This window comes from Setaria viridis, chromosome 9, assembly GCF_005286985.2.
Source record: "Setaria viridis chromosome 9, Setaria_viridis_v4.0, whole genome shotgun sequence".
Lineage (NCBI taxonomy): Eukaryota > Viridiplantae > Streptophyta > Magnoliopsida > Poales > Poaceae > Setaria > Setaria viridis.
In genome coordinates, this window is record NC_048271.2 from 28,901,571 (window position 1) to 28,925,253 (window position 23,683).

Here is a 23,683-nt window from a genome sequence, read left to right on the forward strand (position 1 = left end):
GTATGTTGGTTTGTATTGATGAACTGGAGTTGTTGTTGAGGGGGGTCCCTGCCCGCCCTTATATACACGGGAGGGCAGGGTTACAAATCTTGAGTCCTAATCGGGTACCATTACAGAGTTCTACTCGGTAAGGCCTGAGTAGTTTTCCATAAACATACTCGACTAGTCCGAGTGGGATACGCCTATCCCTTGTTCTGATCATGTCCGAGTACGCCCCTTGGTGGGTCGTCCAAGGTCTACTCATGGGCCTGGGGTGTATGCCCGACAGCGACGGGGAAAGGACACTGGCAGAAGCGCTTCATGGCATCATTCTATGGCGAAAACGCTACATCATCATTCTCGGCACGGAGCCATCTCCTCAGAGCTTAAGACCGCTCCCCGTAGATCCCCAGCAGCGACCTTCTCCTCATAGCTCGAGACCGTCATCTCCTGCACAACCTGCTCCAGGACCGTCGCTTCCTGCTATATCAAGGTCTCCATCTCCACCACATCCTTGTGGTGGGAGCGACGATGACAATAACAACACCCCTCCCCGATCACCGTCGTCGGGACCAAGAGCAGCCCCGATGAAGGAACCTGCAGCACCACTAAAGAAGTCACGAGCACCGCCTCTCAAGCAAAGACAGAGAAAGAAGAAAATAAAGGATCCTGAAGTGACTCATAAGGAATGTTGTGAGGCAATGACTTATGCAGAACAGTGGGCAGAAATCCAACGAGAGGCCAGTGAGTGGTTTAAGAAACAAGCGGAAGAAAAAAAAGCAAGGGAGATGGAGCCACCGCCAATAAATCGAAGAGATTTAAACTTTTTTATCAGGATGGAAGAAGGAGCCAAGAAAAGAATACCACTCTTATCAAACTATGAACGAGCCTTAGTAAAGGCTGATGAAAGGGACAAAAGGAAAGGAAAGTCACCTTCCAGTGGTGTTGTCCCTGACCTCGGGCATTTATCAAAAAAAACGCTCAAAGGGTAGTAGCAATGCCCTTGGATTAACAAGCAAAAGTATTAAAATTCATGCAAGAAACAGGTCTGGGACTTGATGAATGTTTAGGGCAAGTTGAGACGCCAACTGCACCACTCCCTGAGCCGAGATGGACTTATGAGCTAGGAAAACCTCTAGTAAGGCCTTCGTTGGTACGGAAGCTATCAACAAAGATGTACGAATTCCATCAATGGTACATGATGGTATCCGCCGACTCGAGGGAGATGTTTGGCCTTAAGGTAAAACCGATAGATTTTTACGGCGAAGGCGAGAAAGTTCTGTGGCTAGACTTCAAGGATATATACGAAGTGTATCATCATGATGCCCTGGACGTCTCTCTGATCAGCGCTTGGGTTCTGTAAGTGTTCGTTTATCTCTACATGTAAATTTTGGCTCATATCAGTATTTTTTTTGCGTGCGTCACCGTACTAACTTGGTCTTCCATTTATGTAGGATGCTAATTCAGATGTGCCGATGAGAGGCGTACCTACATATTGGCTTCATGGATCCATTTGTAGTTAACCAACAACAGATACAATTAGCGCTGAAAAAAATCTTGGTGGAAGTATACAATTTTCTAGACAAACAAACATTCAAGGATTTCATACTACTTCCATAAAACTTCAAGTAAGTGTGTGTGTACCATCTACTTTCGTTGTCTTTTTCCTTATCTCTACATGTTAGTTAGCTCTAATATGCATGAACATTTTACGTACGCAGCTTCCACTGGATCCTTATTATAATTGAGCCTAAAAGAAGCCACGTCATTGTCTTCGATTCGTTGAGGAAAGATCCGGTGGAGTACCAAGACATGCAAGACATGCTAGGCTTGTAATAATTCTGGACCTTTATCTCTATGCAAAAGTTTGTTTCCTAAATTTTATCCCTATTACACTATATCATTCATTATTCTAATCCGCAGCGCATGGAAACAATTCATAAGGATACACAAAGGTCCATTCAAAGAAAAACTTACATGGAACACAGACTTCCTGGTACGTATGAAGTCTGCACATTTATTACATTGTATAACACGAATGTTTCATAACTTTTTTTTCCGCACTGAAGTACTTAAGACAGGAACCGGGGAATAATCTATGTGGCTACTACATCTGTGAGCACATGCACAGTTTTATGGGACCCAAGGGACTAAAGATGATGCCGCACAACTTTAAAATACATAAAATTAAACTATTACTAGTTAATTATTTTCTAGCTCCTTATATTTAATTGTTCGTGTAACATTCACAAATTTCCAAATTATAGATGTTAAATATTCAACAAGGACTCTTGAAGGAAGAAAGAGTAGAGGCAATATGTGAAGGTCTCATTGGATTCCTAATGGACGAGGTGGTAAATCCAAAAGGAGAATTTTATTACGATGGACGACAATTAGACGCTCCGAGCAACACCTCGACGGGAAGATGGTAGATATATATATTGATTTATTTGTATATATAATACGCGCTAATTAAGATCGATTTGTACTAGTTGAATTGTGTATATGAATTGTGTATATATATATAGTAATTGTATAATTACAAATTTCATTCATTTAAATACTAGTTGATTTCATTATAAAAAAAATCTCAACTACTAAAGGTTAACAAAAGGGTCGCGGTACTACGTACATGATGCATGAAAATTTTAACCGGTATTAATGGTAACCCTTTACTCCCGGTTGGGTTTCCCAACCGGGACTAAAGGGGCACCCTTTACTCCCGATTGCTTTTACCAACTGGGAGTAAAGGGTCTGTCCCGCGCCTGGCGTGGCAGGCCCTTTAGTCCAGGTTGAAAGACCCGGGACTAAAGACCCCCTCTTTTGTCTCGGTTGGTTTATCCCGGATGGATTTTCGGGAGATATGTACCCTACCAACCGGGACTAAAGGCCAGTTCTCTACTAGTGTAAAATGGTTGAATTGCACACAACTCAAATGGCATTTAGTTTTTACTGGTGAGAGCATCAGATTAGCAAATCAAAAGATAGGCATCTACTTACACTCTGCTCCAACAAAGTATAACATTCACTACAAACACATTATCATTGTGCATCAGAATGGTGTCCAACATTTGGCCAGTAAGTTGAATAATTGTAGAATGTAACAGAATAGTGTTGTGAAAGTATCCTTTGGAACAAATCTCACCTCATAGGGCCAATGTACACATTCACAGAGATGTTTGCCAAAATTAACATGGTTTGGCCGCCCATTTTAGTTTTATGATTATTTTGTTACAAGAGGAAGTAGCTGTTAGCTGATATCTCAGTTAGCAGTAAACAACAAGCAATACATAAGCAAATTACAAGGTCAAATAAACATACTTGCAGCAAGCACCCTATCTAATCCGAAACCAGATAATTATGGAAGCAGCATATACTAGCATCAAAAAGGTATGACAAAGGAACCCGCACACATCTCCTCACTAATTAGCCCATTCCACACCAGTTAAGGTCGCTAGTTCATAGTTGTAATCAGGGAAACTACACAACAACCGAATTAGCAAAGGGCAGTACCTTCGCCGCAGGGCGACTTGCAGGCTGTGATGTGGAGCAGGGCCGGCCCTTGGGGGGGGGGCAGGGGGGTGGCTGCCCTGGGCCCCCAAATCCCAGGAGCCCCACCCCAGGTGCAGGCCTACCCAGGTGTCACGTACACGTACGGGACTGCAGGAGGTACTCGAGTGTTTTGGCCTTTGGGCCGGTCGGGCGACGTAATTAGCGTACGCTGTGCGCAGCAGATCGCACGCAGCAGATCGCACGCCATTAGAGCCTCCTGGTACCGCAGTGCCGCCACCGCACGCGGCACGCCGCACTACCGCAGCGCCGGCCAGGGACGCCACCGCACGCGTGCTGCGCGCCTACGCCCGCGCTCCCAGCGCATGCACGCGAGATCCTCGTCGTGACTCGTGCCGTCGTGCGCATGTTGTTCCTGTTCGACTGCGTCAGCACACAGGTACGCTGCTCGATTACCAATTCCCCAATTCTCCATATCATTAATTATTAATTCACAAGTTATTTAATCTCAACTGATTTATAACTATTGTATATTTATAATAATTTCAGCACCATGGGAATTGGGATATCATGTCGTCTAGAAAATATGAATCAGGTCGCGAGAAAAGGAAAAAGAAAAGACGTGTGGATGAGTTGATAGAATCACAGAGAGGAGCTATGGATAAATTTTGCAAGAGTTATCATGGCTCTAAGAGTAATACAGGCGCCTCGACGAACCCAGATGAGTTGGCAATAGTTGTTGCGGATGAACCAACTAATGGGAATCAGGAAGAAAATGTTAACATCAACGTCGATGATAACAATGTAAGTGACTCTCAGACCACAGTAAATGCATCAGGTGCACATGCACAGTCTGCTAATGTTTTTGAGGAACCAATTTACACTTCAGATATTTATGATCCAAGAAATTAGGATAATCTTGATAATAAAGCAAGAGACATATGAGTCGAGAAAGGGCCTATAAGAGAAGAAAATATCAAATTTCCTCTAGATGCTGCCTCAAGGCATTTTTCATATGCTCATTATTCTAGAAAATTAAGCAATGGAGAGGTACATGATAGAAAATGGTTAGTTTATTCAAAGTGTGTTGACAAAGTTTTTTGTTTCTGCTGTAAGATCTTCAAGTCTAGCACTAGCAAGAGTCCTAGTTCCTTAGCAGGTGATGGGTTAAGAAATTGGAAGCATATCAGTGAGAAGCTTAAAGAACATGAAAATAGTGTTGAGCATATTAGTAACATGAATAGTTGGAATGAATTAAGAGCTAGACTGCGGAAAAAGGAAACAATTGACAAAGAATTGCAGCAGCAAATCACAAAGGAGAAAGAACGGTTGAGGCAAGTTTTGTTAAGAATAATAGCCATTGTGAAATTTCTTGGTAAACGCAATTTGGCTTTCAGAGGAAGCAGTGAGCAGCTTTATAATGATAGTAATGGTAATTTCTTAGCTTGTGTTGAGATGATTGCAGAATTTGACTTGGTAATGCAAGACCACCTTAGACGTATTCAGAACAAAGAAATTCATTATCATTATCTTAGTCACAAAATTCAGAATGAGTTGATCTCTCTTTTAGCTTCTGATATCGCAAGTTATATCATAAAGGTTGTTAAAGAGGTCAAGTATTTCTCTGTTATCCTAGATTGTACCCCTGATGTTAGTCATCAAGAACAAATGACTTTATTAGTTCTATGTGTTAATTTGTCTGATGGCAAGATAAAAATTAAGGAGTACGTTTTGGGGTTCTTGAAGTTGGATGACACATCTGGTATGGGGCTTTTTAATGTATTGCTTGAATCTATGAAGTCCTTTGGCCTAAATATTAGTGACATAAAGGATATGACAATGGTTCTAATATGAAAGGAAAATACAAAGGGGTAAAAACACGGTTACTTGATATCAATCCAAGAGCATTGTATATGCCATGTGCGTGCCATAATCTAAATCTTACTCTTTGTGATATGGCAAAATCTAGTGGGAAAGCTGTTTCATTTTTTGGAATTGTTCAACGCATATATGTGTTATTTGCTGGTTCTACGAAAAGATGGAATATTTTGCTTAAACATGTTCCTAGTCTAACTGTGAAATCATTATCCAATACTCGTTGGGAGAGTCGCATCAAAAGTGTTACAGCAATAAGATATCAAGCTACTGAGTTAAGATCTGCTTTGTCTGAGTTACATCATGATTCTGACGTTGAACCTAAGGATAGAAGTGATGTAAAAAAATTATTTGATGCACTTGGCAGCTTTGAGTTTCTAATTGGTATGGTTATCTGGCATGATATTTTATTTGCTGTAAATAAAGTGAGCAAGAAGTTGCAATCACCAGCCATGTGCATTGACTCTACTTTGAAACAAATACAAGGTATAATGCAATACTTTGAGAATTACAGAAATGAAGGGTTTTCTTCTAGTCTAATCATCGCCAAAGGTATTGCAACAGACATGGGTGTGGAGGCATCATTTCCTGAAAAACGTCGTGCTATGAGGAAGAAACAATTTGATGAAAGTAATTGCCAAGAAGAAATTCTTGAAGCTGAGAAGGCTTTTGAAGTTGAATATTTTTTTATTTTGGTTGATATGGCAATCGCTTCTTTGAAGAACAGATTTGAAGAACTCATGATGTTTAAAGATATATTTGGATTTTTGATGAGCTTAAACACTTTGAAGTCATTAAATGATAATGAACTTGAAGAATGTTGCATTAAATTTGCAGAAACCTTTTCTTTTGATGGTTCATCTCATGTTGAGGTATATGATCTTATTTCTTAATTGAAGATTATGAAATTCACTTTGCCAGATGACGTAATGTTTGCTATGGAGATTTTTGAGCATGTCAGAGATGTGGATTGTTATCCTAATGTCTCCATTGCTTACCGACTCTTATTTACTGTGCCTGTGACTGTCGCATCAGCTGAAAGAAGCTTTTCAAAGTTGAAGTTATTGAGGAACTATTTGAGATCAACAATGACTCAGGAGAGGTTAAATGGTTTGGCAACATTATGCATCGAGAAGAAATTATTGGATGAGATTGACATAAACTCTATCATAAGTGACTTTGCATCGAGGAATGTTAGAAAAAACTTTTAAGGTAATACGTATAAATAATTTGATATGAATATTGCTTTTAGATACATTTAATTATGTATTGGTAATATTTTATATATATTTGTATAATATTTATATTAAAAGGCCCCAAATTTTACTTTCGCCCCGGGCTTCCCAAATCTTAGGACCGGCCCTGATGTGGAGCACCTTGGTGGGGATTCTGACAGGGCCCTTCACCAGATCGGCACACACTGCATACACCGGCAAAACACAAGGACACACCTCATCAAGCAACGTGATTCGAGAGGAAGCTGGAGGACCAGGAATGCGAGATTAATCGGCCGAGTTACCCACTCTTCTCCAGGTTTTTAACGTTCTTGGAGGACAGGGTGATGCGGATGCGGTTGAGCTGTAGCTCCCGGGCGTCCTCCATCCCCAGCTTCCCTCCCTTCATCGCACCGCTGCTTGGTTTTCCGCCTTGCCTTGCGGCTCTCTCGCTCCTCTCCGCTTGGTTTGGAGTTACTCCAGCAAGAGGAAAGACGGCGACGCGGTTTAGGCTATGAATTCCAACTGAGAGAAGGTCAAATGCTTAGGAGTCCAACACAAACTAGGCCAGTAGTAGCACAAACCGATGAAATAAAGTAGCAGACTTTAGCGGTCGAGTCTATCGCGTCATTTTCCCAGGATCACCCCCGCGTCGGCCCCAAGGGTGACACGGCCGCATCGCAATCGCGCCGCCGGCCCTCCGCCTCCACCACCGTTGGTTCCCCTCCTTCCCACCTCCAGTATCTCGCCAAAGGTCGGAGGGAGTGGGACTCCATCTTTCTAATAGATTTTAGCAGATCAAGTCCAGTTTTAGGATTAGGTTTTTCCATGACACTGCTTATGGTATTGGAGATTTATTTCCTCCTCTTTTTCGGCAATGGCGAGGAGGTAGGGTGTATTTGCTCTGTCCATGGCGACTCCAATGAAGATGATGGCAGCAACTACGGCAACTTCCTTAGCATGACGACATGGACAATTAAGTTTCTAAATGGCGACATCGAGGCGGGGATGATGCTGCCGTCGTGGAATAATTTTCTTCAGGTACTTCTCCATCTTGTCTTGGTTAGATCCAACCACGATGAAAGGCTTGTGAGAATAATTTTGCTCCTTGAGCTAATGTTGATCAGTCTTGGGTTGGGTAGATTGGGATCAATCTCTCTTCTTCATCAGTGGTAGAAAGAGGAAGAAGAAAAATGCAAGAAGGAAAAAGAAGATTTTGCTTGGTCCAGCCTACAGATGTTGGTCGTCGTTCTTTGGGCGCTTGTTCTCAGCCTGCTTACTGAGCGTATGCCTGTGCGGCCTTCTAGATGAATCTTTATACAGGTTTGAGATTGAGATTTGGAGCTGCATGATGCGTGAGTACAATGAAGACGAAAAGCAGTACTTGATTGTTCTTAAATGTAATTTTATTTTCTTCGAGAGTGTTGTGTGTGACATGATGTACTCAGCTTTGATACAATTCTTCCTTTGGTCTAGAAAAACTAGGCCAGTATATACGGCCCAGCCTTTTGTTTCAAGTCCCGTCTTCTTTCTTTGGCAACACAGGCATAGGGTTAATTGGATATATGCTATTGTAACTGTAGTTTGAAGAACTACCATTTCAATTCGTCTATTTAGAAATATATCATTGCAATTCCCGTTTTACTTGAGATGTGACATTTGACACGTATTGAAGCTCTTGGACCCACACGCAATGGACCTTCTAAGCTACCACACATTTATTTTAGTCACCTCTTACGGCTCCTTTTAAGCTTGATCCTCCCTGCCCTTCCGTGAAATGATAAAACATTTTCATAATCTATATTTTTTGTTCTATTTAAACAGGTAGAGATTTATTCACTTCTTGTGGTAATAAGGTCTTGTTTTTGTTGCTCTTTTTGTTAAGAGATGTTAGCTCATGAACATACTGCATGCAATAGGTTATAGGTCCCTTGCGCCGGCTAAAACATGCCCCTGCCTCCATAAACGTGACCTTTACATCTTTTTAAATTTTAGTAAAAAATTGGTACATTTCCTAATATAAGAATGCAAATCCAATTTTCAACTTTTAACACAAACACTGAATAACCTTAGCACGACGGGAGCATCACCGCATTATTCACCAGATTCCTGTTTACTTATGCCATTCTAAATGAATTGTAATGTGAATTTTCTCTTGGCGCAGACCATACCCCTGCCTGCAGCTTACAATTGTACGTTTGACTTCAGTTATTTGCACCCTATGCAGCACCAATACCGATACGTGTATCAGTATCGGCCTGATAAGGAATACACGAATACATCGGTTTTTTTCAAAAATTAAGGGCACAAGGCCATATAGAATACAGATACGCATGCGTATCAGATAAGTAATATGGGGTCATGTTGAAGTACCAGGGTAACATAGTTTGCACCAATTATTTTCATACCAATCAAAACCATACCACAATTCACACAAAGAAATGGCTGCCATATCACGTTACCTTCGAACAATAAGGCTTAATGTTGTGCCCGCTACCAGATCCTGCGCATCCCATTCCATAACAACCATCGAAAGTAGCTCTTTCATCCCGATTCTATCTATAGCATGCTCTACAACTAAAATATTTCTTGACCAGTAGCAAGACCTTTTCACAGATATGTTGGCATTGATGCATGTTTACAAGATGGCCCACAGGATGTCATGGCGTCAGGAGAAGGAAAATAAAAGGAACTGAAGTCTATGGCATGGCATGCTATGCTGCATCAATGGCAATGTACAATGAACCAATTACATGGCTCCCTTGAGGAGGGGTAATAAAATGATTCCTAATGCCAGTTTCTGTTGCTCTCCTCGTCTGCTTCCTCTGCATCCTGAAAACGTTGGTCATTGATCTGGAGCTGCACGTATAGAGACCACTTGTGTTAAAAACGTGTCAATCAGGGTAATAAAAGAAAGATGGATTTGGATTTAATGGATCAAGGAGTGAGTTTGGCGAAAAGGCCTCTAGCCTAGTGGTCAGGTAGCAGAAGATGCAAAGTTTAAAGAAACATTGAACAAATTAAAGGCGGGAAAATTTAGAAAGACAGGTCACAAAGTGGATATGTAGCATAGCTTTACTAGTTACATAGCTTTTGATATGTATTTAGATATATAGTATGTCTAGATACGTAGCAGATGCTATTTTTTTTTTCTTGAACACGCAGGAGAGCTGCGTATCATTATAGTAAAAAAAAGAGGAAGAGCCCTTACAGCACACACACACACACCCTTAGAGTTTTACATGAAAAAAACGTGCCTAGTAAAACAAAAAAGTGACCAACAGTTCCAGCACCTAATCCTACATAGCAGATGTTATGTATGTAGAAAAGTCAAAACGAATAGTATTTTGGGATGGAGGGAGTAGTTAACACTGGCAGATCAAAGAAAAAACTAAAAATCAGTCTAAACAGAAGTGTTGCTCTCATAAAAGAAAAGACTAAACAAAATCGATTTCTCCATTGAATGAAGAATTGTATTGCATGTTTAAGTTAATCATGAAAAGGAGGAATGGAAAGTTTAATAGTATTTAACAACAATGCTGACCTCAACTACAGCATGAGTAATGTCGCGGTCATCAGTTTGACCTATTGGGTTGACATCTGAAAACTCTGCATCACTTCCTGAATGCAAGAAAAATACATAAATGTTATGCTCAAGATTTGGCAGAAAACCTGCAGCAGAAATGCAGAAAGAATGCTTACCATCTGTCATATCTTCATCACCTTCATCACCATGAACCCAGCCATTCTCTTCGTCACTCTCTGACAATTGGAAAAACACATGAAAAGTGCCATTTTCAAACAAAGCAAAGCTACAAGAAAATATAAGGGTTCACAAATGTATAATTGACCATTGCTAGCAGTTTAAAGTGGTCAAAATTAGCTGATTCTACCTCCACACAAGTGTTAGTGAATGGGGAGCCAGGGGAGACTATTTTTCATCATCAAGGCCTCGGACAAGGTGACCCACTCTCACCTATGTTGTTCGTTTTGATCATGGATGTTCTGAATTCCTTGGTCGAGTATGCCACTATGAAGGAGCTGTTGAACCGTTAGCCATTCAGCAAGCCTGGCATCGAGTCTCCTTTTATGCAGATGATGCAGTAATATTCTTGAGACCTTACAGTTTGGATCTGAACGTCATCAGACATCTCCTTGAACTGTTTGGACATGCCTCTGGACTCAGAACCAACTGTCCAAGAGCTCAGTTTCCCCTATTCACTGTTCTGATGAAGAGATGGTGCTCACTGCTGATGTTCTCTCTTGCTCCATCAAGGCTTTCCCCTGCACTTACCTTGGCCTCCCACTCACAATCGGCAAGGCAACCAAAGAGGTGTTGCTGCCTTTAATTGATAAGGTGGCAGATTACCTCCCAGGTTAGAAGGCATCTCTTATGAATAGAGCGGGGCGTCCGGTTATGGTACGTGTGGTTTTGACTGCTGTGCCAGTTTATCTTTTGATAGCCATGGACCTTCCGAAATGGTTTCTCAAGGCTGTTGATAAAAGAAGGCGAGGGTTCCTTTGGAAGGGATAAGAACAGGCAAATGGGGGTAACTGTCTGGTGGCTTGGGAAAAAGTAGAGCGATCACTTGAATATGGAGGACTCGGGATTCATAACCTCGAACTTCTTGGCTGGGCACTAAGGATCCGCTGGTTATGGGCGCAAAAGACAGACCCTGGGAGGCCATGGGCTGGTCTTCCAGTCTGTCCCTCGCAAGGCCCAGGCACTCTTTGACGTAGTAGTGGATGCCGTCGTTGGAAATGGGGAGGAAATCTGGTTTTGGACAGATAGGTGGCTGGATGGCCATACCATGGCTGAGATTGCTCCTAACTAGTTCAAACCAGTCACGAAACAAACAGCCAAGAGGCGGACTGTGGCCCAAGCATTGCAAAACAGAAGATGGGTGGTGGATATCAAAGGGGCTCTTACAGTGGAGGTCTTGATTGAATATCTCCAAATTTGGGATATGCTACGTGCGACTCTCACCGCATACAGCTCGCACAAAGACTCCAAAATCCATCCCGAGCTTTTTATTCCACCTCTCCTCTCCAATCCTCGATCAAACTAGCCTTCCCCAGCAAGAAAACGTATCCGCAGGTGCAACAAAGCGCTCATCCCTTACTTGTTCTTGAGCACCTTGCACACTCAAGACGGTGGTTCTTGCTTCAAAACTATAGGTTTTAGCCCTCCTGGGTGGGTGTGCATGGTCTAGTCCTGCAGCAAGAGGTAGATCAATACAAATGGAAGTTAACACAGACTGGCTCTTACAGTAAGTCAGCCTATGCAGCCCTCTTTGTGGGAACAATCAAGTTCGGACCTTGGAGGAGAATTTGGAAAAGCTGGGCTCCCCCGCGTTGTAAGTTTTCATCTGGCTCATGTTTCATAACCAGCTGTGGACAGCTGATCGGTGCACATCCGGAAACCTGTCCCTTCTGTGAGACTGAGGAAACAATACATCATCTACTGGTGGGCTGTGTTTTCTCACGCCAAGTGTGAGCCCTGATTTTTAAGCAGTTAGGCCTGCTGCAGTTGACGCCAGAACCTTCAGTGACTCGTTTCCCAGGCTGGTGGAGGAAATCGATCGCTGCTGTCCCAAAGTAAGTGTGTAAGGGCCTCAATTCCCTAATAATTTTGGTGGCCTGGGAGGTATGGAAGCATCGTAATGCTTGTGTGTTTGAAAATGTGAGGCCCAACATTCAGGAGGTTATTAGGTCTGTTAGCACGGAGGGAGGCTTCTGGTGCTTTGCAGGGGCATCACAGCTCCATGAGCTTGTGCTCAGGTCGTTAGCTCCAAGAGCTTAAAGCTCTGGAGGTGTTGGTTGTTTTTCTTTGTTTCTGTGGTGAGGCTGTAATCTTAAGGCTTGTTTGGTTGCTGCCTGCCAGGCAGCTTGCCGGCCAGGCAGCACCATCCGACCCCAGGCGCTCAAAATCCAACGCCTGGGGTTGCTGCCTGGTCCAGGCAGGTTTGCCAGGGTCGCATCCAAAGAAGCTTAGTGTTTTGAAGGGTGTGTGTCTGTGGTGTCCCGGTGCTCGTGTTGGGTCTCTCCTAACTCGTGTATTTTTTCTACCTTAATGAAATGACGCGCAGTTCTCCTGCGTTGTTCGAGAAAAAAAAATTTAGCTGATTACTCCCTCCGTAGGTACATGATTTTTGCTACGTATCTAGACATAACATATATCTAGGTGCATAGAAAAAGCTATGAATATAGAAAAGCCAAAGCGAATAGTAATTTGGGATGGAGGGAGTACTATTGAAAACTTTCCTTGGATGGTGCCTGTGCACCATCATCAATGAAAGAGGTGTCCCCCTATTTTCAAAGGTATACAAACTATGAGCTTATAGCAATAACATACCAGCATTAGGATCAGGGTTCAACTCAGCACAGAGGGAGAATGCTTCAAAGAGTCCATCCACTGAAAAGTCTGTCAAGGATCCAAGATATATAGACAACATAGAATGATCACGAAATTGTACAAGTCCCTTCATTGACATAGTTGCCACAATGAAATTCATTCAGTTGGAAATGCAAATGAATATCTTCCACAATGACCATAGTAGTTTCATAGTTTGCATGGTCAATCCTGGCACTATGCAGAGTAGCAAAATGACAAAAGGTGTTCAGTTGGAAATGCAAATGAATATCTTCCAGAAGGACCATAGTAGTTTCATAGTTTGCATGGTCCATCCTAGCACTATGCAAAGTAGCAAAACGACAAAAGGTGTCCTAAGGCTCATTCAATACAAAGATACAAGTACACTGATATTCATATATATGGCATTTTACTGCGTACTTGGAATTTGGAACCACTCTGGGGATACATCAAATGGGAAAACTAATATGCCCTTCCTAATTAGGCAAATATGTTCATTCCTGACATACTGTTGATGGAAAACAATATATATTTGTAAATGAATCTAGAAACATGATTCAACCAAATTCATTACCATTACACGATAGAACTTCTATGTTATGTTGAATAAAGCATTTACAGCATAACTATAAATATAATGTGATGAAGTATTCTTTAAGAAGATAAAAAAAAATAAGCACTAGTCATTACAGTAATAAGAATGCACAAATAACTTGAGTGATCATACCAAATAATGCATAAAAGGATCATGAAATGAATCCCTATAGTTCTCAGCAAAAAAAATGCAGTAACTCTGAAACCCAGTATAGGAGCATGAGATAAAAATTGCCCTAAAATAAACAAACATCTTGATTAGACAATCTACCACAAAAAGGATACATTGACCAGGATCCGAAGGTATGATACGCATCTCTGTGACTTTTGAGACCTCTATTTCTCCATTTATTTCAGAATCTGATTCATCGGACTCCTCATCAGAGCCAGCTTCTGTCTCAATCTTCAAAGTCCAATGACAAAATGTTAGTACAAGAACATGACACAAACTATCTCCTATGTATCAGAGACTTTAAATTGATTCACGGGATATGCAGAGCTTGATGGGGGTACAACAACAACAGAGCCCTTCATCTCAGCAAGTTGGGTAGGCAAGAGATTAACCCAGCAAGAGCCACTAACAAAAAGGATAGCGACTCCTGTGGGTTTTTCAGCTCTAGCCTACCCAACTTGCTTGGGCAAAAAGGCTTTTTCATTGCATCCCCATCAACATTACTTACGTTGACGCGATGTTAATTATATTTTTTACATCAACATTACTGACTTTGTGTACAGAAAGGAGAATATTCCTTTTTTGAAAAACAAAATGTCATGGTAGATAGGTTGGCACAAGTTTCTAAAATATAAAACGAAAACATGCAACATAAATATGATAGACACAAATTTCACAAGGATTTCTTAAATTATTTCCCTTGGAAAAATTGTATCATGGACAGAGTAAACAAAAAAAATACAATTATAAAATGATAGTGCATAGATTTGTCTCTTAAACTGACAAATGGAGCACAGCAAAATATTGTTTCTTGTAGGTGTAACAGGATTTAGAACAAAGAATAATTGTCACAGCAACTATACTAGACAAGGAGGCACTGGAGAAAATATCAAGAGCATTTGTTTATGCTGTGAATAACCTAATGCCAATATGCCTAATCCACAAAATTTGATGCGGTTAAGATCAAATCTAGTTGCAAACAGCCTTTCTGTCTTTGATTTGCTATTTTAGCCACAACACCCCAGGTAGGTTGAATTTGTATCTTTTCTTCATCGAATATAACTCCAAACAACATGCCTGGTCATACTTCTTAAATCATGCCGAAAAATGAAACAACTAACAAATTCAGACATTTGATACAGGAAGGCAGTACCAGTAACCGGTAAGAACTAACCCTGATGTAAAAAACCCCTATACTTGAAACGAGTTGGCAAAGGAAAACCATAGTTACAACTACTTGGACTCCCTAGTACCCAATACAGAAATCCTAATCTACAACAGAATCAGCACACAGGAATGATATGGCAGATGCCGACTTAGACCATTTTCTAGCAGAAACCATCCTACATGCCTACATCTATTGATGATAATTGTAAATGTGCTCAACCTTCAGAGAGTTTACTTTAAAAAAAGAAGTCATCTCCAAACCATATGCTCGTATTCACTGCATTGTAAAATCAACTAACACTATATGATAAAGAAACTACGGGGAAAAAACACTCTGGCAGCACGCATTAACATATCATGCAAAATTATTTTAAACACCTACTTGCCAAAACAAATAAGGTGGGCCACAAAATAATTAAATATAGGCCAAATAAACATACAAGCTTAGCACGAAGCAGGAATATGAATTAAAGTTCTGCAACAAAGGTCATTCCTGACTGAAATAAACAATTACTATAATGGAAAAGGTGATATACAGTTGATCATGTGCATATTAGAATGAACGTATCTCATATTTGGAAGACTCATATCGAACCTAAAAGTCCCATAAACCAAGTTAGCATTTTAGATGAGGTAGCATTTGAAAGTTACTTCTGCTTCATTAACATAAAAGGGATAGCAACAGTTTACAGCATTTAAAAACTTTCTATGCAAGGGCCAACAGGTTGGAGCCAAAAGCTAGTGCCACAGATGTTCCAAACTAAAACAAAAGAAACTAAACATGACATCAATCAACCATACTGACCAACACCACCAAATAAGGATTGACACAATTGTGCTCGCCAATCCATCATCAATCAACTGCAACTGCCAATAAGACGTTTAAATAAGTATTAATGATCTCTGGTATAAATAAACTAGTAGTCTAATGAGGATCACATGCAACACTTATCCCCACTCAGATGGCTCCAACTGGCAAGCTACCCAATAACTTCAAATCAGTACTTCAAACCCCATCTCATAGTGTGAATATCACATTAATTTATTTTTGCCGTCAAATTGAAGCCATGTGCTCCATATTCGCCTCAATTAATTTTGTCCAGCACATGGCTAGTATCTCTCTCATATGAGTCATATGTGCAATAAGCCCAGCCCAAGCTTGCATTCCAGTGGCTATGTGCTGGTATACATATAGATAATACTACCAAATCTACTATCATTTTCTTCAATGCAATAAATGTAACTTCATTAACAGAAATGAGAAGCAACTAGAACTCAAATCAGAAACCATCTAACTAGGAGGTCGCGAAATTAACCTGCGTGTAGATGCAGGGGGATGGGTACGCCTCGGGGTCGCGCGATACGGCGTGGAGGGAGACGGCGATGAAGTCCACGGCGTAGCCCTTGCCGCCCTCACCGATCCAGATCACTCTCCTGGTTGTGAGGAAGAGGGTCCCGGGGGGCTCCGGCGCGCGGGGGCCGAGGGCGAGCGCAGCGGCGCGCTCGACGCGGACGAGCTCCTCTTCGGCGGTCGCGTCGAGGCGGGGAGCACCGTCGGCGGCGACATCAGCGAAGGGGTAGAGCCCGAGCACCATGGATGCGGGAATCGAGCTAGCGCCTAGCGGCGGTGGCACTGTAAGAGCTCGGAGCTTCGGAGGGGGGGAGATGAAACTTGAAAGGGGAGCTAGGGTTTTGGGCTTGTGAGAGGTTTGTGGCTTTCGTGTTTTCACTATATTTCCATTTGTCTTTTTTTTCATATTTCTGTTTGTAGAAAAAGAAGAGTAGTTTACTAAATGTATTTTTGACAAAAAGAGGTCAATAATTTCTAATACTATATTGTTTACTAGCACGGTGACCGTGCATTGCTACGGTTAATACATATTCTATTACCTGTTTATGAGATTTATACAATTTTTGTTCTATCAAAATAATGTTTATTTAACACAATGGAGTTTAGTCTAGACCAATTTCAAAGTTAAAGTGCCGAATTGCTATTATAATGTGTGCTATTGTCCTAGGCATAATCTCTGAAAACACGTGAAGTATGTTTTGAATTAGGAGTTGAGCGACTTGAAGTCACACTTTTGATTTTTCATAATTCATTTCACGATCGTCAAAACAATACTCCATCCATCCTAAAATATACCTATATTTAAATTTGTTCTTATCACACTATCTTAAATTTGATCAAATTTATGTAAAAATATTTTAAAACCTATGACATACCATCAAAATATCATAAAATACCATCAAACAATCACTCGGGTAGACCTTTAAACAATCCTAACACGTCAGGTGGGATATGGCTTTGTGCATGGCTAAAAATATCTCAAGAACCGCCCGACTAAAAAAATTAAAAAAGGAGCGGTCGTGAGAATTTTGTTCCTATCCCAACAGCCAACGCAATCCATAGACCACAACAGGTTCCTTATCCATTCACCTCTCTGCTCTCTCTCCCCCAAGCAAATCGAGGGACCATGTGGCCGCCATTGAGAGATCCGTAAGTTCTTTACTTTCCTTCAACTGGGGCGTTGTTCCTTTCTTTCCCCTTGATGGGTCGCCATAGCTTCTGATATTCGTGATTATGGGTCTGCATCTCGGTCCGCTGAATCCAGGTGGCTAGGAGTCTGTGCTTCTATATTGAGATGTGGTCTGTTCCACTAGCGATGTGGTATTATATTGAGATATACTCCCTCCGTTCCAAATTATAAGTCATTCCAACTTTATTGGAGAGTCAAAGCATCTCAAGTTTGATCAAATTTATACAATAAATTACTAACATTCATGATACCAAATAAGTATCATTAGTTTTTCATTAAATATATTTTCATAGTATATCTATTCGGTGCCATAAACCTTTGTGATTCTTTCAATCAAATATAAAATGGTTAGACTTTTTAAGAAAGTTGGAATGACTTATAATTTGGAACGGAGGGAGTATATATCATGTTGTAGATGTCAAGTGTTTGTTCATAATTTGGGCCGTCAAGAACCTAATCCACGAGGATTATTGGGTTAGTAAAGCTAGCCACGGATTTGCTACTTAGATTGTTTTTCTTTAATTCATGTATTCATGTATATTGATTTCGTGTTAAATTTTGATTTGAATTTGATTCACGCACCGGCTCTCGTGTCCCTTGTTTCCTTTCCCTCCAATCCGGTAGCGGATGGCCCTTCTCAAGATCAATTGATTTCTTTTTTCATTTTTGTGGAATCCTTTGTTTTGGGCGTTCGTCATGTGCATCGTTCTGAAGGAGGCCACGATCATGCGGACGTTTAAAAGTCATGCGAGCCACCATAGCTAGCTCCGCTCCCTCCGCCCCACGCCGATGACCACTCCGGTCCCGACTGCCGCTCCGGCGGCCAGCCCAACACCCCACCACCGTCCCCTCCCCACCACCATCCCCTCCCCACCCCTCTCTGCCTTCCACCCTTCTCCTCCTCCCCCTCCCACCATGCCCGAGCTCACCCTCCTAGATCTAGATCTGGAAGATTCCCACCCCTCCCCTCCCTCCTACGCCACGCTCACCGCTGGAGAAATGGACAGGTCGCCGAGGCCTGGCTCCTCGGAGGCGGGACCCTCAATCCCGTTGATACGTGAGATCTGGGCGTATTCTACTTCTGGGTCACCGTCTCCCTCCGCCTTGGGTTGGTCGCCGTCGCCCACCTTCATCGAGGTTCTTCGTAGATCTGGCATTCCCATCCCGGAGCGCACGCCCTCTCCCTCGTCGATGCTCTTATGGCGCGCACCTCCGCCGATGGCACCCGCTCCAGCAGCCACGCTCACCCCTTCATCGGCATGCTCTCCCGCCGCCACTGACACCGGTCGTGTGTCCTTCCCCTCTACGATACTCCCCCACGGCATGGTCGCACGAAGGTCTGTCCGCGCCTGACGTCGACCAAGCTGGATCCCCTTCTCGCCTCGTCGAGCTCCAAGGTCGCATCTTCCCGCCACAGGTCGCCTCCCACTCCATGGCCGGTGGACACTCGGGTGACACTATCGACCAGTGGATTCGTGGTGGACGCTCGGCAGGTTGGCCCCATTCAAGTGGGCACGATCGTCATCATCCCGCCCAAGGAGGAGAAGGAGATGAGGCTGCGGAAGAAGGATGGGAGGTCGCTGGCCTTTATAAGCAAAGGGCGACCCGCTCACTACCAGTTCCCACGCAGGCTGGTGTCGTCGGACCTTGTGGGGCTCTGCTTGAATTGCTTCAGCGAGGACCATTTCGCTGCTCATTGCCCCAACGCTACACGATGCTTCCGCTACCACCAGGTGGGCCACCGTGCTGAGGACTGCTGGATGCCGCGTGTTCATCGGGCTGCTGCGCCCCACCGCCGGGGTGTCGCTGGCCCAGGGAGGGCACCACTCCGAGCATTCTTTCAAGTAGCGTCGTCACCACCACCCGCAGGGAAGCAACGCCAGGTGCCATAGCGGCAATCCCAACTGCACCCACCGCCACCACCTGTAAGCAGGCAACCCCAAGGGACACTGAGGCAACTTCACCAGCACCCACCTCGAGCACACAGGACCACGGCGGAGCGCTTGTCTTTTGCTTCGATGGCGACCAGCTCCGACACGGTCTGCGCTATCCCCTCACTAACAAGGTCCCCACATGGACGTGTGGAAACCCAGGCCAGCTCGGCACCGAAGGTAGCCACCTCTCTCCAACCGCTTGGTTCCCCATGCTGGAGACCAAGATTGGAGCTGTGTGTTATCCCTTGAATGATGGAAGTGGTCTCTAACGAGGTCACGCTCGAAAGAGCCTTGGTCGCTATGGTCGCGGGCACCCGGCCGGCCACTTCAACGGTCGATGTCCATGAGTACCTAATTGGTCACTTTGGGGTTGAACCGGGCTCCTTCCTAGTTCACCCCTATTTCCCTAAATATTTCCTCATCATCTTCAGAGATTTCGACACCATGATACAGGTCCTTCACGCACAGGTGTCGGAGGGAGCGGTGAGGTTTGTTTTTCGTTGATGGCGGCGCGAGAACTGGGCCAGTGCCGCATCCATGGACTACCAACTCCGGATCGGTATTGTGGGGGTGCCGGCGCACCTATGGATGTGTAGCATGACCTAAGACATCCTGGGGTCATCTTGCAGTGTTATTTCCTTGGCGCCACACACGGAATCGAATGCCAACATCAAGGAGTTCTTTCTTATTGCTGGTTGCATCCACCCCGACCTCCTACTGGTCGAAAAGGTCATGGTCGCCCCGGTTCTTGCAGACTCGCCGGAGGACTAGCCTTGCCTTCGTTACCGGGTGAGAATTAACATCCTCGAGGTTACTGACATGCGGGCGGTCGTATGGAACCCCTCTACTTCATCGAGCGATGGTGTGGCACCTTGGAGCGGCTTCCCGTGGAATCCGGGTGCGGACTCTAGACCGAGAGGTGGCAGACCTCCACTAGCCGGCATGCCTCTCGGAATCGCCCCTAGTGTAGGCGCCGCTTCCTTAGGATCGCGCATCCTAGGTGGGCCATCTTTCAGGGCACTAGTTATCCCCGACGCAGCCCTACCCTGGCCCTTCTCTTTCCCACCCTGGGGCCTCTGGGGATTCACCGCCCGACGTCGATTCCATGTCACCACGACCACCTGTCTGTGGCCGCACCGCCGTTCACCCCACCCTCCTTAACTGCGTCCTTTTCACCATCGGTTGGATGGAACGGGTCACCCGCAACGGCCGTCCACCCCATGCCGAGTCGCCATCCTTTTGCCCTGCGGATGGAGCTAGGGATGGTGGAGCCGAATGGCTTCCCCCAGCGGTCGCAATCACTAGAGAGAGGACCTGACTCCATGGTCTGGGAGGCAGATTGCGCTGCCCGCCACCCCATCCGCGCGCAGGCACAGATCACACTGACTCGGGGTGCCTGATGTAGGGAGAGCGGATCTTCCACGCGGGACATACCTATTGGGTCGATGTTTCGCACTCCTAACGCCCCTCCAAGCCACCTCTAGGATGACCGGCCCTTTGGCCCGCCTTTTGACAATAGGACCGACCATGGAGGCAGTTCACTTTCTTGAGGTCACCCTCCCACTGGGAGGTCTCAAGGGATGGATCCCCATCAAGGAGTTGCCGAGCACATAACCTGTTGTGGGTTCCCCACCCCCTTCACTGGTTGTAGAGGTCACTAATGTCACTACAACAAGGGGCGGTTCCCCTAGGAGCTTAGGTGCGCTGGTCGCAGATTTCTGCTCCTCCCTGCAGAAGGCGATCCAGGCATTGGTCATCACAGCAAAGCCACAGGCTAGGCATGCTAAACCCCAGCCCCCCATCACCTCCCTTCGCCATAGCAGCCGTATTGCAACATTCTCCAAGGGACGCCGCCCCAACCCGGTGACGGCAGGCCAGAAGGTCCTTATGCGTCGACTCGGCTTGGTCGCTTAGGATGAAGCACCCGACACCACTTTGTTTCAGCAGTACCTACAATTGTTCATTGTAGGCCTTTCCAACGATCATTGTTTTGCTATACAGGAGCTCTTCGGTGCCAGGATCAACAGGACTTTTCAGGGCACTATTCTGGAGGATGAGGAGCTCCATGCCACAACTAAGGAGCTATTTCCAGAGGAGCCTTTGGTCAACATGGGGCGATAGTAGGGTCATTTCTTAAGTTCTGGTTCGTTGTTCTTCTTTGTGTTTCTAATGGATGTAAACCTGAGTGTTTGGAATGTCCGTGGTCTAAACTGTCGCGCTAGACGTACTGCTATTCATGAGCTTGTTTGGTCGGAAAGAGTTTCGCTCTTGTGCCTACAGGAAGCAAAACTTGATGTTGTAGATAGAACCTTAATTCTAGATATGCTAGGCTTGGATTTTGACTATTATGCGCTCCCTGCTGTACATTCGTGTGGAGGTTTTTTGGTCGCTTGGGATATTGGGATGTTTCCTGCCCCGCACTGGGCACTCACTCAATCACTATCAAGGTCATCGCCCGGGATGCGCCAATGCAACAATGGTAGCTAACTACGGTGTGTGGGCCGTAGGATGAACCTGACAAGGTTGCCTTCCTTCAGGAACTACATTCCATCCGTGGCACACTCACTAGCCCTTGGATGCTCTGTGGGGACTTCAACCTGATTTATCAAGCAGCAGATAAAAACAATGGTCGCCTATCCAGACATATGATGGGTCGCTTTCGGAGATTCCTTAACGATCTCGAACTCCTAGAGTTTCATTTGTATGGTTGCCTCTTTACCTGGATTAACGAGCGGGTGCATCCCACACTCGAGCGCATTAATCGTGTTTTTTGTCTCCATGGATTGGGAGCAGCTCTTTCCAAGATGTTCTGATCACACACTGCTACTCCTCCAATTTGACGACGGGTTCCATCCTAAACATCGATTCCATTGTGAAGCTTACTAGCCACAGATCGATGGTTTTGCGAAAGCAGTTGAGGAGGTATGGAATGGGCTAAGACCAGACACGAACCCGCTCCGAACCATTGATCACCTTCTGCATGAAACAGCCAAAGGCCTCAGGAAATGGACCGCCAAAGCAGTGGGTAACATTCGCATTCAAATTCAGGTCGCCAAAGAAGTTATCTTCAGGCTGGAAGCTGTACAGGACTTCAGGTCGCTATCTCCTGCAGAGTTGTCTCTTCGACATTTTCTCAAAATCAAATTTATCACCCTCACCTCCCTAGAGTGCACAATCTCTAGGTAGAAGTCCAGCATGCGGTGGCTACATGAGGGGGATGCAAACACAAAATTTTTCCACCATGCGAACCACCGGCATCACAAGAACCGCATCTCTTCTCTACAGGTCGATGGAACTACTTTGGTCGATGAAGCTGCAAAGTGGACACTGCTTTCAACCACTTTGATGTGATTCTAGGGACATGCCATGAAAGGGGCTGTGCACTTGACTTCCAAACTCTAGGTCTCCCATAGTTGGACCTCTCTGACCTTGGTCGCCCATTCACGGAGATGGAAATTTGGGAGGTCATTAGGGACCTTGTGGCGGAACCACCTCGGATTAACTCAACTAAAGCACAATTAAGTCGGTTAAGATGCGACACTCATGCCTTAATCGCGTTAACTCAAGGTGCCGTCGGATTTCATCAGATTTAACCACTTAACAGGACCGAGTTAGCATGACCCACACGAAGGTGAGTGGTTCCAAAGAATACAACAGATCCACTGAGTTAAACAAGTTTGACAAATTGGTTCAACATCAAATCGAAAATCAGAGTTTTACAAGTTCTGAAGCAAACAACAGAAGATAAAACAAGCGGAAGCTATTCGTCGGGGTCGGACGTCCCTGATGAGGCCAATCAGGACATCAGTGATCCCTTTCCTCGCCGTCCGAGGAGGGATCCCACTCGACCGTCCACCCAGGAGGAAGCTGAGGCGGCCGAGTGCCAACAGGAGCAAACTCAGAAGCTGCGACTTCACCTGAAAAGAGAAGCCACAACAAGGATGAGCTTCTAAGCTCAACAAGACTTAACAGACTAGTGGAGAACTACTCCACCAACGTCTAGACATGCAAGGCTCTTTGGCTGAGGGGTTTGTTTGCCAAAAGCGACTAAGTTGGGTCCTTACTTTCAAGTTTTAGCTCAAATTCTAAGTTCAATAACCAGTCTACATTTGCAACTTACTCTAAGCAAACATAGATCCATCTTTATGTATATAAGCTCATCATCAAGACCATGTCATCATCAGACTCTTTCATTACTCAGTGTAGCATAGCGATCAAACAGTCTCAAACTGTGAGAGGCAGACGAATCGATTCGAGTTTCTTAACCATGCATGGCGAACCTAATCTCACGATATCCGCGCACCACAAGGGTCGCTTCCTGTGTC

The 23,683-nt window shown here is 44.3% G+C and overlaps 1 protein-coding gene across 1 annotated transcript; it reads right to left on the reverse strand.

The window, feature by feature from the left end:
• Positions 1–8,961: 8,961 nt before the first annotated feature.
• LOC117839300 (chloride conductance regulatory protein ICln) lies at positions 8,962–16,587 on the reverse strand. Its single transcript, XM_034719605.2, has 6 exons — positions 16,201–16,587; positions 13,831–13,948; positions 12,934–12,993; positions 10,281–10,340; positions 10,123–10,199; positions 8,962–9,437 (listed from the first exon to the last, which is right to left on the reverse strand). The coding sequence occupies exons 1-6, from the start codon at positions 16,477–16,479 to the stop codon at positions 9,366–9,368; spliced, it is 666 nt and encodes a 221-aa protein (XP_034575496.1). The 5' UTR covers positions 16,480–16,587; the 3' UTR covers positions 8,962–9,365.
• Positions 16,588–23,683: the final 7,096 nt, after the last annotated feature.

What these genes read in the sequence shown, in the direction of transcription:
- LOC117839300 (XM_034719605.2), bottom strand. Translation starts at nt 16,479, where the DNA reads ATGGTGCTCGGGCTCTACCCCTTCGCTGATGTCGCCGCCGACGGTGCT. An exon ending in CCCCCTGCATCTACACGCAG is followed by an intron (nt 13,949 to 16,200) that starts GTTAATTTCGCG and finishes TGGACTTTGAAG; the next exon opens with ATTGAGACAGAAGCTGGCTC. An exon ending in ACCTTCGGATCCTGGTCAAT is followed by an intron (nt 12,994 to 13,830) that starts GTATCCTTTTTG and finishes CAGACTTTTCAG; the next exon opens with TGGATGGACTCTTTGAAGCA.